The sequence below is a fragment of the Podarcis vaucheri genome (genome assembly GCF_965113315.1).
Source record: "Podarcis vaucheri genome assembly, chromosome: Z".
NCBI classification, from domain to species: Eukaryota; Metazoa; Chordata; class Lepidosauria; order Squamata; family Lacertidae; genus Podarcis; species Podarcis vaucheri.
In genome coordinates, this window is record NC_138758.1 from 21,452,613 (window position 1) to 21,471,872 (window position 19,260).

Genomic DNA, 19,260 nt, shown 5'->3' on the forward strand with positions numbered 1-19,260 from the left:
ATTCATATGCTACATTCTGCTCCAGCTGAAGCTTTCAAACCAGGCTGACATGAGCCAACAGTGTGACGCGGCAGCTAAAAAAGCCAATGCAATTCTGGGCTACATCAATAGGAGTATAGCATCTAGATCAAGGGAAGTAATAGTGCCACTGTATTCTGCTCTGGTCAGACCTCACCTGGAGTACTGTGTCCAGTTCTGGGCACCACAGTTCAAGAAGGACACTGACAAACTGGAAGGTGTCCAGAGGAGGGCAACCAAAATGGTCAAAGGCCCGGAAACGATGCCTTATGAGGAACGGCTAAGGGAGCTGGGCATGTTTAGCCTGGAGAAGAGGAGGTTAAGGGGTGATATGATAGCCATGTTCAAATATATAAAAGGATGTCATATAGAGGAGGGAGAAGGTTGTTTTCTGCTGCTCCAGAGAAGCAGACACGGAGCAATGGATCCAAACTACGAGAAAGAAGATTCCACCTAAACATTAGGAAGAACTTCCTGACAGTAAGAGCTGTTCGACAGTGGAATTTGCTGCCAAGGAGTGTGGTGGAGTCTCCTACTTTGGAGGTCTTTAAGCAGAGGCTTGACAACCATGTGTCAGGAGTGCTCTGATGGTGTTTCCTGCTTGGCAGGGGGTTGGACTCAATGGCCCTTGTGGTCTATTCCAACTCTATGATTCTATGAAGGGCAGCCCCATGTAAAATGCATTGCAGCAATCCAACTTTGAGGTTACCACCACACGAACTACAATGATCAGGCTATCCCTGTCCAGGAATGGCCGCAGCTAGTGAACCATGCTAAGTTGGTAAAATGCACTCATACCCACAGAGAATACTTGGGCCTCTAATGACAAAGATGTATCCAGGAGTACCCTCCCCCCAAGCTACACTCTTGCTCCTTCAGAGGGAGTGCAACCCTATCCAGAGCAAGTGGTTTTCCAATCTCCCGGTAAACGAGAAATGGACCTGGAAAAATGTATTAAGAATTGTCAACTCTCTAAAGCACTGTCTGAACACTTTGAGTAAGTAAAATATATCTAATAATTCTCATCTTCTATTGAAATGCAGCTTACAATGGGATGTTTCCCCCTCCCGTTACAGTAGCTTTGTGTTTTGAGTCCTTCCAGATCGAATTGCATAAAACACATTTCCCACTTTCATTTATTCTGGCTGGACAGGTACCTGTTGCTTCCAAGAGCATTTGCAAGACAGGGATAGGCTTCCATCAATAAATAAAACTAAAATTTGGAGAAATAAAAGATGAAAACTACCACTTGGATTTGCTCCTCAAAATTTAAATCCATAAATCCTAAACAATATTCTTGGGTGTTATGGCATACGAGAAGGAGGAATGGAATATTGGTCCCACTTGTAAATCTGATCCTCGCTATGCTGTGTAAACTTTAAATCTCTCCTTTCTGATAGGAGTTAGATAGAAAGCATAATGGGAGGGGGGCAGCGAGAAGCTGTGAGTCAAATGAAACTTTTGAAGTACTTTGTGTGCCAATGCTGCCTGGATTCATTACCCTGGGTGGATCTTATTACTTTTAATCTCCCGCCACTGTTTTGCGTTTATCATAATATACCGCTTATGTGATGATGGTAGATGGTCTGAAGTGGACCATTATAAACCACTGAGTAGCACCTCTGTTGATTTATAAACACTGTCCAAGCATCCCCCATCAAGAACAGCTAATCTTATTCAAAATAGTCACTTCCATTGCAGCCTGGCCATAAATTCCGGTAGTCATGTTTTAAAACCAAAGTTAGCTTCTGCCAAATTGTAATTGAAGGGGGCTCTATTTCTGGGTGCTAGCTATCCGTCTCAATAAAATGTTTTTGGGGAAAAAATGTGGTTCTTTTTCAGAGAGCTACATTTACTGTAGATATTAATGAGCTGTTGACGTGTGAAATTTCAAGGATAGATGCTAAGTGATTTAGAAAAGTAATTTGCAATTCGGAACGTGAGACTTGGCATTGACTTTAAATTTGAAGTTGTGAAAGTTGAGAATTGAATGCAGTTGTGAAAGCGATTTGTTTATGCATGAAGATCTTTCTTCCTAGTGACCTCCCTCCTCCCCTCCCCTCCCCCTCCCCCAAATGTTCTTGTTTTAGGGGACTTTGCTCTTGTTCGTAAATTCTGGATGCATTGGTGGAATAACCAAAGCAAAAGGAAGGCAGCATATTTCTTCAGGTTGTCTATTTCGTGTCTGACAGTAAAATTTGGTTTATGAGTCTAATCATTTTGTCACAGTACAAAGAAATAAGCTGTTGAACTAGGGATGTAAAACCTCCAGAAAATTTGAAGCTTAGGGTGGGGGATTTCTTCCTAGTTCTTTTTGTGGGGGCACTGGAGATTTTGGGGAAAATATAAACATATGCAACACTTTCTTTCTTATGAAACTTAAACTTATTACTGCTTTGACAACATAAAATGGTTTCTTCATACCTTAGTTGGCATATAAAATTGTCCTGTTCGGTATATTGATGAAATTTACATAGCAGTCTGCAAAATATTGCACGCTTTGTTTAGTGGAGCTTACTCCCAGCTAAGTTCACAAAGGTTTGTAACCACAAAGTAAAAATTGCTTTGGCTCCAACCCTTTATACACTTACCTAAATCTAGTTGGAAAACTGGGGGCAGGTGGGAATAGATAGATCCTCCCCACTTCCCTTCACTGCTCTCTAGTCAGCTTACTTGTTACATTCATAGAATCATAGAATTCTGGAGTTGGAAGGGACCCTGACGATCTTCTAATCCAAATTCCCTGCAATGCAGGAATAGGCAGCTGTCTCACTTTGCTTTTTTAATCAGTTAAACCATTTGACATAAAAATAAGTTTGGGTATTACCAAAACCTCAGTATAGGTGCCTTAGTGAAATACTAGAAATAACAGAATAGTTCCAAGCCAAATTTATCCCTCCTTCTTGGAAGGAAAGTCCCTCTTTTTAATATTTTTATTTTCAATTCATTGTTGTGGTAGTGTACCAGTTGTAACATATGAGGGTGTTTACCCAAATAGCCACCATGCCATGCAAATCCACCTAGTTATCTTTGTGGGAGGCTCAAACTTTATCTTCTCATTTGTTGGGCAGGGATAATCCATAAAATCAGCTCTGATGTATGATCATCCTGATCTACATGGCAAAAGCCATATGTTGGTCATGTAGACCAAATACTAGAAAAACTCATCCTGTTCCAAATTTCTGATCTTGCCCTTTTTGAGTAGAAGCAATCACAAAATGGCTTTTTGGGCACACGTTTATTCTTACTTCACTGCCACATTAACTTAGATGGCATTAAAGGGGAGAGGGGGTTAGATAGATCTGTCTTCCTAGTATTTATCAGCATCTGTTGACTATGACAGCTACATGGAACCTCCATTTGGCTTTAAATTTCCTCTTCCCTTGTGTGTGTGTGTGTATGGAAAATCTGAGGAGGTTGGTGGTGAGCTTGCCAGAAGCACCTGATCTTTTCCTCAGTGGCCACAGACTGTTGGACCATTGGTCTGGTCCAACAGGTTGCTTTTACACTAAAGTTGACCCAGTTCTGCTGCTGATGTGTGAAAACGATCAAACGTTAGTAATTCATTGTTTCTTTTTTTCAGTGATACGAAAAGTTTAAAGAAAAGTATGAGGTGTACAAAGAAGCTGACTAGCCCTCATACCATTTTGGGATGAGATGGCAATCATCTGCCCTTCAGATCTTGTTGGACTCCAAATCCCATCAGCCAGCATGGCCTATGACCAGGACTAATGGGAGTTGTAGTCCAACAACAGCAGAAGGGCCACAGGTTCCCTATATCCCTATCTAATAAGTGCTTCAGCCAAGTGATTAATTGAAATTTAGGATTAGGCCCAGAAGTCCTTTTACATTCTTGCCTTAAAATCAATTTGACCGGGTCGGTAACAAGAGACAGCTTATTAAGGTGACAGGAGACATGCACACACACTCCAGAGATCAAACGGGAGAGACAAATGCTGGCCGCTCTCTGGAGAAATCATAAAGCAACAGCAACTTCTTCTCAGGCATCAGCAGCTTTGATTTGTTTTTCCAGGACTATTACAGTATCGAGAGGTGTAACTTTCCTAATTGACATTTACAAAAGAACTGTTCTTGCCCCCTCTTGCAAGTCTACTGTTAAATTTGCATCAGTGACGCAGTTCTTTTGACCACACAGTTATGAAGGTCTCTTGTCTCTGTCAGACAGAAACGTGCTTCAGATGTAACACTAAACCATGGTTCACATTATAGAAGCAAGCATGCACAAGATTTGGGCTTGCATGCTTCCCTCCTCTCTTTCCCCAAATAATCCAGGGAACTGTGGTTTACCCTTCACAGAGCCACAGTTCTCAGCTCCCTTAAACGATAGTCCCCATGATTTTGGGGGGGAGCCATGTGCATTAAATGTACTTTAAATATGTGCGTGCATATGCTAAGTGGGATTTCCTGTGAGCTTGGAATGGGGTAACCCTTTAGTGCCCTCTGTAACTCCTTGTGCTTCTCTGTGGCAAGCTGACTACATTTTGCACAGCACACTTAATTTGATGCACACTTAATCCTTTTATCAGGTCATATAACTCAACATTTCTTTGTGCAACCTGTGTTTTTATTGTTAAATGGGGACAAAAAAGCTGTTTGTAGCCAACCTAGTCTGAGTTGCTTCAAGAGGCTCTGTTGAAAATTTATAAGCCACAGTGCCCATGTTTTTCTGTAGTGGCCCTTTCCCTCCAGATGACCAGGGGCTTTCAGCCTTCTGCAAATTAGGTATATGCTAATGACAGAAACTAAATTAAGAGTTGGAAGAAAACCTGGCCCTTCTATTTTCTCAACTAAAGAACAGCCTTTGATGGTGCTGCTGTTCTTGAATGACGCAGAGGCACTTGACAGTGGCTATGCACAGAAGTGCTAGGAATATCATATCTTATTCTTTTGTTCTACAATTGACTCTCTTTTTTGGGGGTGGGTATCATTTTTAAGGTGGAAAAATGCAAATGTGTTTTCAGAGTATATGGGTTTTATTAAAAGCAGAAACAAAAAGTCACCCCCACACTCAAAAAACATCCAGCCCAAAATTCTACCAATGCTACATGTATATTAAGTGGAAACTGTAAACTTTGCTTATTTGGGATTGCTATGATGTGTTTTTGCTTTTCTTTTAACCTCTTCTGTTCCTGTGTACACATGGAAGCCTTTTTGGTAGCACAACTTACTCACTTCATTTTGCTTGTGAACCATAAGATCAGACCCTGTGTTTATTTCCTGTTTTTATGTGCTTTTAAACTAGTACTTTTACTGACTTTGCATTGCATATTTGCTTTAATGATATTCATTTTTTTCTGTTGTCCACTGCAAAGAGGTTTTTTAAAAAATACTAAGTAGTTTGTAAATTATGTTTAAATAATTGCAATAGAATCTTTGCAAAAATGAAAGCTTACCCCATTAGCTATTCTTTTTTCTTTTCTCTCCCGCTTCCCCTCCCCCATTTCCACAATAGAAGACAATACTATGGAGGAAACTGGGCAAGTTTTAGCTTCTCTGGATTATTGTCTTGGATAAAAGAGAACCAGGTAAGCAGTAGTGATTTTGTATCGTGCTAAATGTTCAGCCTTTTCGTTAAAAACTTCAGAAAAAAATCATTCAATATCTATTTTAGAATATGTAGGTTTTATCAACCATGCTATATCCCATATGTTTTTATATCCTTGCAAAATGTCACCTGCTATATCTGATTTCCAATTTCTTGCTGTGACTAGTCTGGCTGCAGTAATCATTGCTCTTGCAACTTCCAAGTTTTCCTTGTTTATTGTGCCTTTCAGATATTTCAATAAACATTTTGGTGTTAAGATTCTATTGCTGCCGAGAATCTTATTTACAACCCTCTGCAATGTCTTTTTTAAACTACAGTATGAACATAGGAACCTTCCAGATCTGTTTACTTTGACCTCTCATTTCATAACCACACACACACACACATCTGCAGGATACATAGACTGGAAAAATTCAGTGTATGGAAAGGTTCTGGTATAACCCCTGCACCTCACACTGCTAAAGAAAGTGAATTAAATATTTCTTTCTCCAACATCCTAACATTTAAATAAAGCCAAAACAACATATGCTCATTTTTAAAAAAAGTTTAATGAAACACTTCTATTCTTTTTTTGCATATTCCTTCAAGAAAACGGCTGACCCCTGTGAGGGAAACACCCGCTGGGAAGAACTGATCCTTGAAAATGAAGAAGGTATTCCTCTGAACAAGGCAGACCAAACCATTCAGCATCTTGAAGAATTCTGCTATGCTAGGTGAGTCCTTCCTGTTCTGCACATAAATGGTGTATGTGGAGGCACATTTTGAACAGGGAAGCCAATGGGCCAGCTGTGAGAGCTTGCTCCTCCATGGTGAAACCTGCTCCCCCAACTTAGACCCAATAAAGGAAGGTTTGGGGCTCACTGCTGTGGCTACAGCTGGCTTCAGAGATGCCACAAGCAATTTGTTTTATTTTATTTAGAATAGTTGTAGCATATCCTTCATCTATACAGATACCAAAGTGGGTTGTGGAACATAAATAAAATCATAAAATGACCAACAAGAAAACACACCATTAAAAAGAAACAGCTAAAAATGTAATTGCAGGCTAAACAATATCAGCTTACAATTCCTGGGCAAACAAAGAAGCTTTAACCTGGTGTCAGAATGAAGGCAATTTCTGTGTCTGGCATGTTTGTGAGCGTAGGGCATTCTGTAATTGGGGCATCACTATAGATAAGGCTGTCTCATTCCACTGCTTGACAAGCTTCCTTCAGTAGTGGAGTGTGGAAAAGAGCCTCCCCAGAAGATCTCAAAGTACAGGCAGGCCTTGATAGGGAGAGGAGATCCTTCAGGTATTTGGATCTGAAACCCTAAAGGTGAGCACCAGCACCTTGAACTGGACTCAGAAGTGAATAGTGAACTCCTGTAAATTCTTTGGACTCATTGTTTGGCTTCGTATTGTGTCCAAAATTTGGCTGACAGAGTGTCTTGCTCCTGACAAACCACAAGCTAGAACCAAGGTGTGTTCTTGGGTTTATAGTTTGTGGTTTTTTCCTGGAGGCATACATTGAACTTTGGACAATGCACTTAACCAAACTGTAGCATAGCTCATGGCAGCACACCTGCAAGAAGGCCAGAGAAAGAGCACAATTCCTCTGTGGAAAACCTTGTGCATCCATGCTAAACCATGGTTTGGTTTAGTGTTACATGTGAACCAATTCACTCACTTCCTAGTTTAAGCAAACCATATCCAATCCATGCAGACCAGCACTGAGGACAGTTTGCCTGTTACATCAGAACAGGCTCTTTGTCTTGAATAAGTGTTATTTGATTTTATGTTATGTATCTAAAAAATTAAAATTGGAAATAAAAAACCCTTTTCCTTTTAATAACTTAATGTTCGAGAGAGAGAGCTGATCACAGCAGTTCTGACGGTTTACATGCTTCGGTTAGTTTTTGCCATTGTTGCTTAATTTCCCTGAACTCCTATGAAGTTGCCATTAAACATTTATTTTGAAAGAATAAAAACAGCTGGGTTGCAGTGGTAATATAGTGCACAAAGCCGAAATGAATGGCCACAGAACAAAGTGCATCCATCAAAGTGGAAGAAAACCATCTCCGCAACAAGCGGTATTGAAAAAAAGGCAAATGGTTGAAAAATAAATAGTGAACACCTGTGCTGCATAAATTAACCAGCTGGTTGGCAATTTTTCTTTTGACCTATCGGAAGGGGTGGCTGTTACGAGGCATTAATAAGACACGTTGGCTTTGAGAGATTCTTTTGTTAGTACCATTAATTAATGAATGACGCTAGATAATGTTCAGAATTTACACCACAATTTGTGCTGCACATGTATCCTTGTGAATTAGTATTACAGGTTTAAACAAACAAACAAACAAACCTCCATCTGCACATAAGATTTAAACTTCGGTGTCTCTCCCGCCCCCCCGAGCCCGGTTTTTATAGCCACAGTTCTGTTGAAGAATTAAGTTTTATACAAAAATATTTTGGTTGTTGTTATAAGGTTGTCGGGAATCCTTGAATAGTCGCACTGTCAGCTGGTTTAAAAGCTGCAGCTAATGTACTTCTGAATGTAGCTGTGTTCACATATTGTTTTAGAAAGTGGGAATTTGGTCAGTTTGCATTAAAATGAGAACCAAACTCCCATATCTGTAGTTGGGAGTAGGAGGTTGTTCCATAGGCTTCCTGGAAACTGTGAGTTTTGAGGATAAACTCCAAAGAAGCCAAGGAGGCGTTCTGAGAACAGCCTCTGTCTCTTCCTTTTCCTCCCCTTGCCCCTCCCCTCTTAGGGCCAATAGCAACTTTCAGGGGAGGAATGATTTTAATCGTGGAAAATGTAGAGAGGATAAAAATATTTCTCACCTAGTATTGTTTTCCCAATTCAGTTTGCAGCCCACCCTCACCCCTGCAGCTGTGTAAAAAATATATATGACAAAAACCCTGCCTGTCGCTTGTAGCCTAACCCCTCAGCCCTGAGTTGAAAATACATTGTTACTGGCAACAATATTTCTGAAATAATACATTTAGGTGAAGCCCATAAAGCTGACCTGGGCCGAGGGATGTGATGAGTTTTATTTCGGCCCAGCTCACTCGGGGGCTTCTCTTGCAAAAAAACTAGTGTGGCTGCTAATTAGATCAGAGATAGACATAAGAAGACCTAAAAAATTAAATAGCTTTTACCTCTGGCAACTGGGGAAACTCTGCCTTTTATTGATAAGTACTGAAGTTTTACTGCTGTATCATTTCAGATCACCTTTCAGATTGCAGTTCATTTGTTGACGGCTAAGCTTAAAACATTTACTCGGAGGATTAATGGCTAAGTGGTTGAGATAAAAAGATAATGCAAAATGGTTGGTGAACTCTTCCTCTCCCGCCCCCCACTAATAATGACACTGATTTGATTCATCTCTGCTGGTAGCCTAAACTGAAATCCCAAGTTCAAAAGTGCTAGTTGCTGAGGTAGACTTCATTGAAGTTGAAGATTAAAAAGGAAAATGAGCTTGAAATGTGGAGTGTGGCCTTAGAAGGAGAATGTTAAGGATTTTGCCATTAAGGAAGAAAGGAGGATGCCAAAGACTTGTTACATCTGCTGACCTTGCTCTTTTGACCTCCTTACCTTTATCATGATAGGCAGCCACAAGATTAATGGTCACAGCAGTAAGATTTAAAGCATGCCTTCATTATGTTTCATTAAAGGCCATGGGTGGATCAGTAATAAAGATGAAGATTTTGTTTCCATATATGCGTGTGCGCGCATGTACACACAAGCCACTTTTAATTATGGCTTTGCGCACAATCCATGATGCACAGCTCCTTTTATCCATAGTCCCTGTGGCGTGATATTCTTCCATCCAAGCTGGTCATTCACTTCCCTCAGCAAAGCTGTACAGTGGTGCCTCGCAAGACGAAATTAATTCGTTCCGCAAGTCTCTTCGTCTTGCGAGTTTTTCGTCTTGCGATGCACGGTTTCCCATAGGAATGCATTGAAAATCAATTAATGCGTTCCTAGGGAAACTGCCTTCAGACCAGGTCCGGGGTCAGTCTGTCCCCGGACCTCTTCTGAAGGCTTGGGGGGGGACAAGGGCTTTTCTTCCCACCCCCAGCATTTTAAAAAACCCCGGGACAGCGGAGGACTTCTCCGCTGTCCGGGCGATCTTAAAATGCTGGCGGGCGGCATTTTAAAATCGCCCCGGGACAGCGGAGGACTTCTCCGCTGTCCGGGGCGATTTAAAAGCCCCTGGGAAGGCAGGCAGGGGGACAAAGACTTTCGCCCCCCGCCCGCCTTCAGAAGGTGTTCCCGCCCCGCCGCCCGGCTTCGGAGCAGCGTTCCGAAGCCCGGCGGCGGCGGGAGGAGGTGTTCCCGCCCCACCGCCCGGCTTCGGAGGAGGTCCGAGGACAGTGGGGAAGACGCGCTGCGCTTCCCCGCTGTCCCGGATATTTCCCTATGGGCTGTCGTCTTGCGAAGCAAGCCCATAGGGAAATTCGTCTTGCGAAGCGCCTCCAAAACGGAAAACCCTTTCGTCTAGCGGGTTTTCCGTCTTGCGAGGCGCTCGTCTTGCGAGGTACCACTGTATTGTATTTGTTAACATTTTGTTGCTGGCACCTCCCCACTGAGCCCTTTGCGAACATTCTGTTACATCACAGCTGTTCAGCCAATCAGTGGCTGGGGGTGAGACCTGTGCACATGACCCTGTTCACGCTGTTACTTGGGACTTGTAACAAAATATTGCATTGTGGAATGCTGCTATTCAGAATTCCAGCCGCTTTGTTCCATTACACCATCACTGTTGTCTTCTGTCCCTTCTCCCCAACAGCAGTCAGTATCCTTTAGCAATGTCCATGCTTTATCCTAGTGGGGCTATTTTTCATACTGCTGGAGGCTTTCTCCAAACTGATTGCTACCACTATCTTAATCATTTGTGCTGTTTTTGGTAATGTAAGCAACGACACACTCTGAATGTTAGAAATAGAGGAGATGGTATGTCTTGTCTTGTGCATCTGTAGGCAAAGCAGACATGGCTCTTATGATGTTTCAGTCAGTTGGTTGAAATAGCTGTCATACCCAGAAAGTTGCAAAATAGCTTTGGGGACTTATTTTCATCTGTTCTCTCCCTCTCTCTCCCCTTAAAAAATCAGTCAGGATCTAGCTGAAGATGTGGAAGAAGCTGGTGCACTTCCGAAGGCCCCTGCCTCTGTTGCTTCTGCTTCTAGTGAGGTTATAGAGGAAGTCTCTGGCACCCCAGAGGCTGAGGAAAAGTGCTTTGCTTTGGAGGATCAGCCATCGGGGACCAAAGATGAAGAAACATTCCCTGACAGTGCTGCAGGAAGTGAACCAGAATGTACAGCTGACCACGAAGCTGTTGAAGTGACCTCTCTGGGGGAGAAACCCTGTGACAATGTAACGCCTGGTCAGTCAGTACAGGAAGTGGAAAATAACGAAGCTGCATCAATAGTGGAAGCTGCAGCTGAACCAAGGAAAATTACTTATTCCCAAATTGTTAAAGAAGGGAGACGATTTAATATTGATTTAATTTCTAAGGTAAGGGAACTCATTGCTATGTTTTCTTTATTAACCCTGCACCCTATGTTTGCTTCATTGAAAATATTCCTTTGGAAACTTCACAGGCAATGCAAGGTAATTACGATGATACTGGGACCTAGTATTCTGCTCTCAAGAACATAGGTCACTTTATAAAAGAACATTTTGTGGGGGTTTTAAATAGACACACATGCTCTCCTAAAAAAAAATGAACCAAAGCTAAAGTATCTGCTAAAAGCACACTTTGCTTTGGGGATAGGACAACCATATTGGGTCTCAAAACAAGACACTTCTTACACCTTTTCCTTTAGGAATGTTGGTTTGCTGATCAGGGATTTGGGTTTTTGTAGGGAGAACTGTACTACATGTTCTCTGAAAGCTATGTGCTTTTCAAGAAACAGTAATTCCAGAAAACAAAAAACAACTACTGTGCTGTCGTACTATTCTAACTCTCTTCTACCTTGTTGCAAGAAATATTATTGCAGGATGAACCATTGGGGAGAATCAAATGTTATGATTTGGTGCACATGCTTAATGATAGTCGTTACTTTTGCCTTATGAAGTCATGTGAAGTTGCAGACATAGTACTTGTGGCAGTGCTAAACAGAGACAGGGTCCAAAGAGTTCCAAAACTAGTTCTGTGGCTTCCAGATGACACTGGATTTGAGTTTCCCATACAGTCCCCCCACTGCCTCTATAGCTCAGTAGTAGAGCATCTGCTTTGCATGGTAGGAGAAAGTCCCAAGTTCATTCCTCAGCATCGCCTGGTAGGGCTGGAAAAGCCCTCTGCTTAAAACCCTGGGGAACCACTGCTGCCCATTCCAGACAATACTGAGCTAGATGTACCAATGGTCTGAGCTGGTATAAGGCAGCTTCTTATGTCCCCCACATTCCACCTGTTGTAACTGTGTGGGGGTTTGCTGGCAAATTACGGTAAGTCACTCAGTCAAAGCTCTCCCAGATTCTGCAAATCTGGCCTAGCTTCCTTTGGATTTTGCTCTAATCAGGCAACCAGTCTCCCACATCTCTTGCTAGGCCTTATAAAGTTCTCTCCTCAAGACTTTGAGAGTGATGGCATTGCATAAGTAACTTTCTTCAGTGGAGCATTGCTTCTTCTTTTTTAAAAAGTTAAGTCATCCATCTTGCGCTGTGGTTTTTTACATTCATGTCCTTCCCAGAATGTGTAATAAATTTTTAGCTTATATAAAGTGAGCAAAGGTATTAGAAGATTAAGTTTTATGGTTTTAACTTGTAACCGTTGTGAGCACACTGCTTGCTGGGATATTGAGGAAATGAGGACAGTAGTTTAAGCCTCAAAAAGACGGAAATTGAGGGAGAGAAAATGTATAAAGAATGCATGGAAATAATGGCATGAGCTTCATGAACCTGCATGGAATCACTTTACTTGCCCACCCACCCACTTAGCACAACCAGGGGAACAAACCAGGAAGCCACTATCAACTAGAGCTTCTCATCACCCGCAAATGCATAAGTGTAAGGAAGTTGGTTTTCAAAACCTGGCTGGTTTGGAATCTATTAACCATAGTTACCAATTGACACATAACAGGACACATTGCAACCTCTTAGTTTGTTTTCCCTGCTTGCACAAAGGGAGGAGGTCGATAAAAGCTAATGCATTGTCTAAATGCAACCAGAATGTACAAGTTTGAAACCTCCGAAAACTGGCAAGTATGTTATGCAGTAGAAATGGAAAGAAGATCTCCAGCTATTTCTTGATGGCATGGATAGCTCCCATAAGATTCTCTATTTTTATTTATCAAACCTAGGGCACTCCCTGACTTTCAGTATTTTGGGATGGGATTCAGTTGCACCCTGGCAAAAATCAGATTGTTCAGTTGATTTCACACTCTTGGGCAACAAACCTACTTCCCCAAACAATCAGATTTTATGCTTTAAGGAAAGTGAAAAGAAAATGCCCTGGGATTACATTTGCTTTAATGCAGCTCCACCTAACTTCCACGCAAATAATTTGAAATGAATGCTCATTAAATAGCCAATGTCATCTGATCTCCCTGCAAATAAATCAGGATAAATGCTGTTTAAACAGATTGTTTGGAAGTACCCTGTGTTCCAGGAAGTTTAGTTCCTAAGGATAAGAATACTGTATAGGAAAAGCCCTGGTGGATCAGGCCAAATCCCCATCTAGTTCAACATCTTGTTCTCTCATTGTCCTCACCTCCAGGTAGACCAAACTGGCATTGGTTGCTGCCTCCCTTTATTTCTGATTACCAGATGGCTTGCAGCCTGACTGCATCCTTTCTTCTGCTCTTTTCAGTTCTTTGGCTGGGATCACATTCTCTGCATTTACTGTTTATGCACAGAGGCTCTTTAGCTCACCTCAAAACTGCCCTTCCTCTGCAGATTAAGGTGGCCTTTTGAAGCATCGCCAAATGAGGCAGCCCAAAGTAAATACTGCACCCCTGAAAGTGCTTGAAACTCACATATTGGTGGGAGTAAACCATTTGGACCCTAGTTCATGTGTTGCGGGTCTGGATACCCAGTAACTCACTATATAAAACAAGTATAGCCATTGTGGTACCCTCCACCCGTTAGATCACAATTTGCATCATTCCTAGCCAGCATGGCCGGGGATCAAGGATGATGAGAACTCATGACTACTATCCCTGATGTAGATGACTTCTTCTGCCAAGATTGCATGAAAGGATTTGTGCCTCTTCTCTGACTTCCCCAAGGTTTTTCTCTTGACTATTTCAGCAAGAACCTATCCTTCATCTCTCTCTCTGCTTCTGGACAACAGTGAAAGCAGCCAGAAACTATGTGTGAGAGAATGTGTGAATTATGTGTCTCCTTCTCCTCCTCCTCCTCCTGGATTTAGTCTGTAGTAGATTCTCCCCTCCTCCTTCAAGTATGACCTGGAAATTTGAAAAGCATGATTCTCCCACTTACTCGGGCACTTGTAGAAAAATCGGAAGCAGCCCTTCCAGGTTTCAACTCTTTGCATTTTACCTTTATTCTCCATCTTTTCTTCACTGTGAAGCCTCTGGCTTTGCTTCAAGTGAGCACAGGAGTGAACTTTTCAGTAAGGTAAAGTCAAATATGCAGCAGTTATTGCCCATAGAGTTATGGAGTGTAGGGGAGCATCCTTATTCCCCTCCACCAAATCTGGAAGAGTATGTGCCTTTTAATTTAAGTCCTGAACCAAGTAGGAATGACCCTGCTAATAGCTTTACACCCACACTGAAGCTGGAACTTTTTTTAGTATATAGTATTAGTATATAGACAAATTTCAACTGCAACAAAATGTTGTTGTGTATCTTCCATCCTGAAAGCGATGCTGCTGTTCCAGCCAACCATTCTCTTAAAGCAGGGCATTTCATCTCCTCCTCCTCGTACTCTTTTACAGCTGCATTAAGTGGTTGTTTCATTCTCATTGGGCAGTTTTATTTTGTTTTTGCAGGGTAGTGGCGGTTTGCTCCTTCTACTTTTTCAAGAATAAAGGGGGAAATCTCAAGGCTCCCCCAAGCATGCTGGCATTTACCTCTTGTTTTTCACTTGTCCCACTTTGGCTATAGCTCTGGCAGCATTTACTACTGTTATTCAAAGGCTTAAGATACAGAAGTAGTACTCCCACTGTTATCATATAAATGACACTTTTAATTTGCAAAAATGTGGAGCCTTGACAGTGTGTTCCTCTTCAACAATGCTAGAAAGAAGATAATTAAAATTAAGATTGTCTTCAAATATATATGTATGTTTTCTTTTATGCAGTTACTGTACTCCAGAGGATTTTTGATTGACCTCCTAATTAAGTCAAATGTTAGTCGCTATGCTGAGTTCAAAAATGTCACCCGGATTCTTGCATTTCGAGAAGGCAGAGTGGAACAGGTAGGTACTGAAATGGACCTAACTGCAAAAGCTGAGCTTGCAATTCATTTGAAAGTGCAAATTTGACTAACATAAGTTTTTATGTAGCTATAATTCCTTTCACTCTACCACTTTCTCTGCTATACTGTACGTTCTTTCATTCTTGGACTGGTTTGGATATAATGACCAGACCCTGATCTGGCTCGTCTAAGCAGGAACAGCTGACAGCTGCATGTTTTGAAGTGCTGTCATTGGGACCCCCTTTCTGAATGGGCCCACCTACTCCTCACCACTGTCACTGTTACCCACTCACTTGCTTTCTCCCTCTGGTCCCAATCTTCACAACTTCCCAGAGGAAGTGCACAAGTCAAGTGAAGGTCCATGCTGTATCCACATTACTCCCTCTTATCTCTGCTTGCATGCCCAGTGGCAGTAAGGAAGAGAGAGAAGTGGAGCCAGGAGGCACCTGGGGTTGGCAGTGTGCCCTCAGTAGAAGCATGGGCTTTGGCACATTCCTAGTGATACCAACTGCTGATGCAGGCCTGGGATCAAAGTTTCAAGCTCACACACACTGTTTCCCCTCTACCCTCTCTCTTCCCCTTGTACATTCCATAGTTGGAAACTATGGTTTTAAATGGCCTTGTAGTTTTGGTTTGGAGGGCAAGTGCAAACTAAAAATTTACCAATTCAGATAATAATGGTTTGCCCAGCAAAAGGAGTTGGGAAGGGAACTGGAGTGGAGAAGGCTAGAGGAGGGAGCACATGTACCTGAGGTTTGGGAATATGTTAAGGAATTGGAAAAAGAGAATTAATTTGATTGGTGCTCCAAATCTCCCATTCTCACCAGTTGACTGTTGATATAATAAATCTAATATTAGCAACAGATTTCCAAATAGTGCAGTTTTCCAAATTCATTATTTGCATTCAGTTGGGAAGGAGGTGCTAGAGCTTATTAGCAGAACTAAGAAAGGAAATGCCTTCTAATGTAACTCTGCAGTCAGCAGGATGCAGACCGGAAAATCACATAAACCAAAATCATAGTTTTTGTGAGGACAATTGTGTCCTTGAAGGACACAATTGCCCAGCATTAAAGGTTGTTTAAAATGAAAGACCATCACATGAACCAAGACCAAGTGTTTGTCTAGAAGAATAGCATATTAGTGGCTTATTATATGGGAGAAGAGAAGTCTAAGAGGCAGCAAACATGAGTTTTTGCAGACATCATGGTGCCCTTGGGCAGAAAAGACAGGAAGTTTGCATTGATCTGAACACAAGTTTATAGGACTAGAAAAGAGCTGCAAGAGATTTCTCAAAAGTTGAGTGATTGCTCAAAAGACAATCCTTAAACTTGTTGAAATAGCACTTTTTAAATTCATAAAATCAGGCAGTTTCCCTCTGGAAGGAAGGTAGGTTGTGATCCATGCTGATAATCTTCAGAATACTCTGAATTGGCTACGCCTGTGTGTAATGACTGTTAGAAGGCATGACTCATAAGGCAGGCGTAAATGTAATGTCCCCATTCTTCTTTACCATGGTTAAGCAATTGGGCTGTGGGATCCCTTCCCTCTCCCTATGTAACCATGATTAATATTAAACCAAGGTTCCCTCTTAATCAGCATTTAAATTTTGAGGAACAAGCCATGGTTCTGAGAGGGCAGGAGGTAATTTGTACCTGCGAAGCATGGGACCAGGGAAGAGAGTGCAGAATCCCACAGCACACTCCAGACCTCCACTTAAGCATGGTTAAGTTATCTGACTATGGTGTTTGCAAGAGATTACATTTTTCAGACAGAAAAATCCCATTTTTAAATTAATACTAAAAGAAAATTGTTTTTTTTAAAAAATTGCAGATTTCTCCAGTTCTGTGACACAGATCATTTCCTGGCCCTGACTGTGTTTGGAATGGTGGAAAATAAATCTCCAAATTATATTTCAGGTTCCATGTTCTAGAGCTGACGTCTTCAACAGCAAACAGTTGACCATGGTGGAAAAAAGAATGCTGATGAAATTTCTTACATTTTGTCTGGATTACAAGCAGCACCCTGATGAATATCAAGGTTTGTACCTATTTGTTGAAGAGGAGAATCTCACTGGGCATTTTCATTTGATCTTTAAATGTCTGCACCTTTTGGCTCTCAGATGCTATACAAGATCTCCCTATTACCTCTGATGTGCTGGAGGAAGCCCCATGTGTGCAGGCTTTCCATTCACTTTATTGTTGGGGGACGCTCTGGGGCAGGTGTGGAACCTTCCTAATCATTTGAGTTGATGTTGAAGCCTTTGAGCATGTGGAGCTCTGAGCATTTCTCCCCGCCCCCCTTTTATAATATTTTTTTATTTGGTTTTACAAATTAAAATGTATATTAAAAATTATAAGTAATAAAAAGGTAAATAAACAAAGATTTACCCCAATCTCTGGGCTTCCCCCCACCCTTGGGTTCCATTGCTAGTGCTTTTTCTGCTGCATATTGTAAGTCACTCCAGTTTTTAAGTATCCCATATATCCCTAGTTCTTGTTACACTACAAGTGTTATTCAAATCCTGCTAAAAAGTTCAAGTATTTACAGTGGTCTCCAAGGTAAATTATAAATTTTCCCCATCCTTTGTGGAAATTCTGGTCTTCCTGGTTTCTGATTTTCCCAGTCATTTTCACCATCTCCACACAATCCATCAGTTTGGTCTGCCATTCCTCTCTGGTGGAAACTTTGTCTTCCTTCCATCTCCGGGCTAAGAGCATCCATCTAAGTGCATTTCTAATTCAGGCAATACATGTGGTTCCAATGCTGGGAGTGATGATTTTGTTTCTTGAGGCAAGAGAGAACAGCAAAGATGGGGTTGTTGGTTGTTGTGCTTTAAAAAATGGGTAGGGAGGGCTTGTATCCAAAACAGTGTGAGCCAGTATGGTGTAATGGTTAGTGTCAGACTAAGACCTGAGAGATCAAGTTTCAATTCCCCACTCAGTTATGAAGCCCACTGGGTGACTTTAAGCCAGTCCCTGTTTTTCAGTCTACCTCGCAGGGTTGCTGGGAGGATAAAATGGTGAGAGGGAGAAGAAGTGTGTGTATGACCTTGAACTCCTCGGAGGAGTGGTGGGGAACAAATGTAACCAATAAAGAAAAAACACAAAACCAGTCCCTAGGCTTAGTGTTTGAGTGTTTCTTGCCTGGTAGAGTTCAGAGAGATGCCTGAAGCCTAAAAGATGACTAACACAGTATCTGACATAGTACAGTCCTTCTGTGATTGTAGTATGTAGATTGACTGGCTGATTTTTGTTGTTGTTGTTTTGTTGCTGTGGTTGTAAATAATTATCCGGAACGACTAATTAATGCTTGACTTTTCTTTTATTCCCCGAAACAGGTCACAGGGACTCTAAATTCTCAGACTACTTAAAAACCCAGAAGTTGACTCCCAATCTGCAGCATTTCATATTGCATTCCATTGCAATGGTCCCGGAGGCTGACTGCTACACCATAGATGGCCTGAAGGCGACTCAGAAGTTCCTCCAGTGCCTTGGGCGTTATGGAAACACTCCCTTCTTGTTTCCTTTGTATGGCCAAGGAGAGATCCCACAGTGCTTTTGCCGGTAAGCAACGTTTTATTTCTTTTCTTTTTTTAAAGCCATTCAGTTGGGAATACTAACTAATCTGATTTAATTCCTTTTAGACACTTAGCTGTTTTCATTTCCCTGTGTTTACATGTTTGTACGTGGAAAATAAAGCCTTTTAAGAATTCAACGCTTCCTTAGGGCTTCCTTTGTTTAGCGGTGAATCGTGTGGAAGAACTAAGATGGCAACAGTATACTAAGCTTGTGGCGCCTCCCCTCCCCCTCATCACAATAGCCTATGAGGGACACTCGCACCCCTGTGGACTGATCCAATCCCTAAAGCTCTAATACATTGTTTTCTATTATTAATTCATTAACTGGAGCTTTAAAATATGAACTTTAATTTGGAGCTGTCCCTTGGGAGCAGTTAAATGTGGTGTTGCAAGTCATCTTGTGTCTCTCAATTCAGTTTGCAGCCACCATCTATGTGTTTTCCTTTCTTGCCAGTAAAATTTTCTTTTCCTATCTCTCTCCCATCAAGCCTCAAAGCAGCTTTTTGAAGGTTCTCCATAAATATAGAAAGTTGCTGTGTGGTGCAGGAATGACAGCCTTGTGTTTTGATGTGTGATACTTGTCTCTTACAGTCAATGGGTAGCCTTTGTGAAATCCCTGTTTGTGTCCAGAGGTTCTCAAGCTGTGCCCTGTGGTCCACTAGCAGTCCTTGAGCTGCCCTCAGGTGGCTCATAGAAAGGTTGTGGAACAGCTGAAAATACCCACACCTTGCT

The 19,260-nt window shown here is 41.7% G+C and overlaps 1 protein-coding gene across 1 annotated transcript in view; it reads left to right on the plus strand.

The window, feature by feature from the left end:
• Positions 1-19,260, plus strand: part of CHM (CHM Rab escort protein) — a 70,284-nt gene that overhangs the window by 12,041 nt on the left and 38,983 nt on the right. Inside the window, exons 3-8 of the mRNA XM_082207567.1 lie at positions 5,492-5,564; positions 6,173-6,297; positions 10,683-11,085; positions 14,836-14,952; positions 16,868-16,988; positions 18,289-18,514. Coding sequence (XP_082063693.1) covers positions 5,492-5,564; positions 6,173-6,297; positions 10,683-11,085; positions 14,836-14,952; positions 16,868-16,988; positions 18,289-18,514 — 1,065 coding nt within the window. The remainder of the gene's footprint in view (positions 1-5,491; positions 5,565-6,172; positions 6,298-10,682; positions 11,086-14,835; positions 14,953-16,867; positions 16,989-18,288; positions 18,515-19,260) is intronic.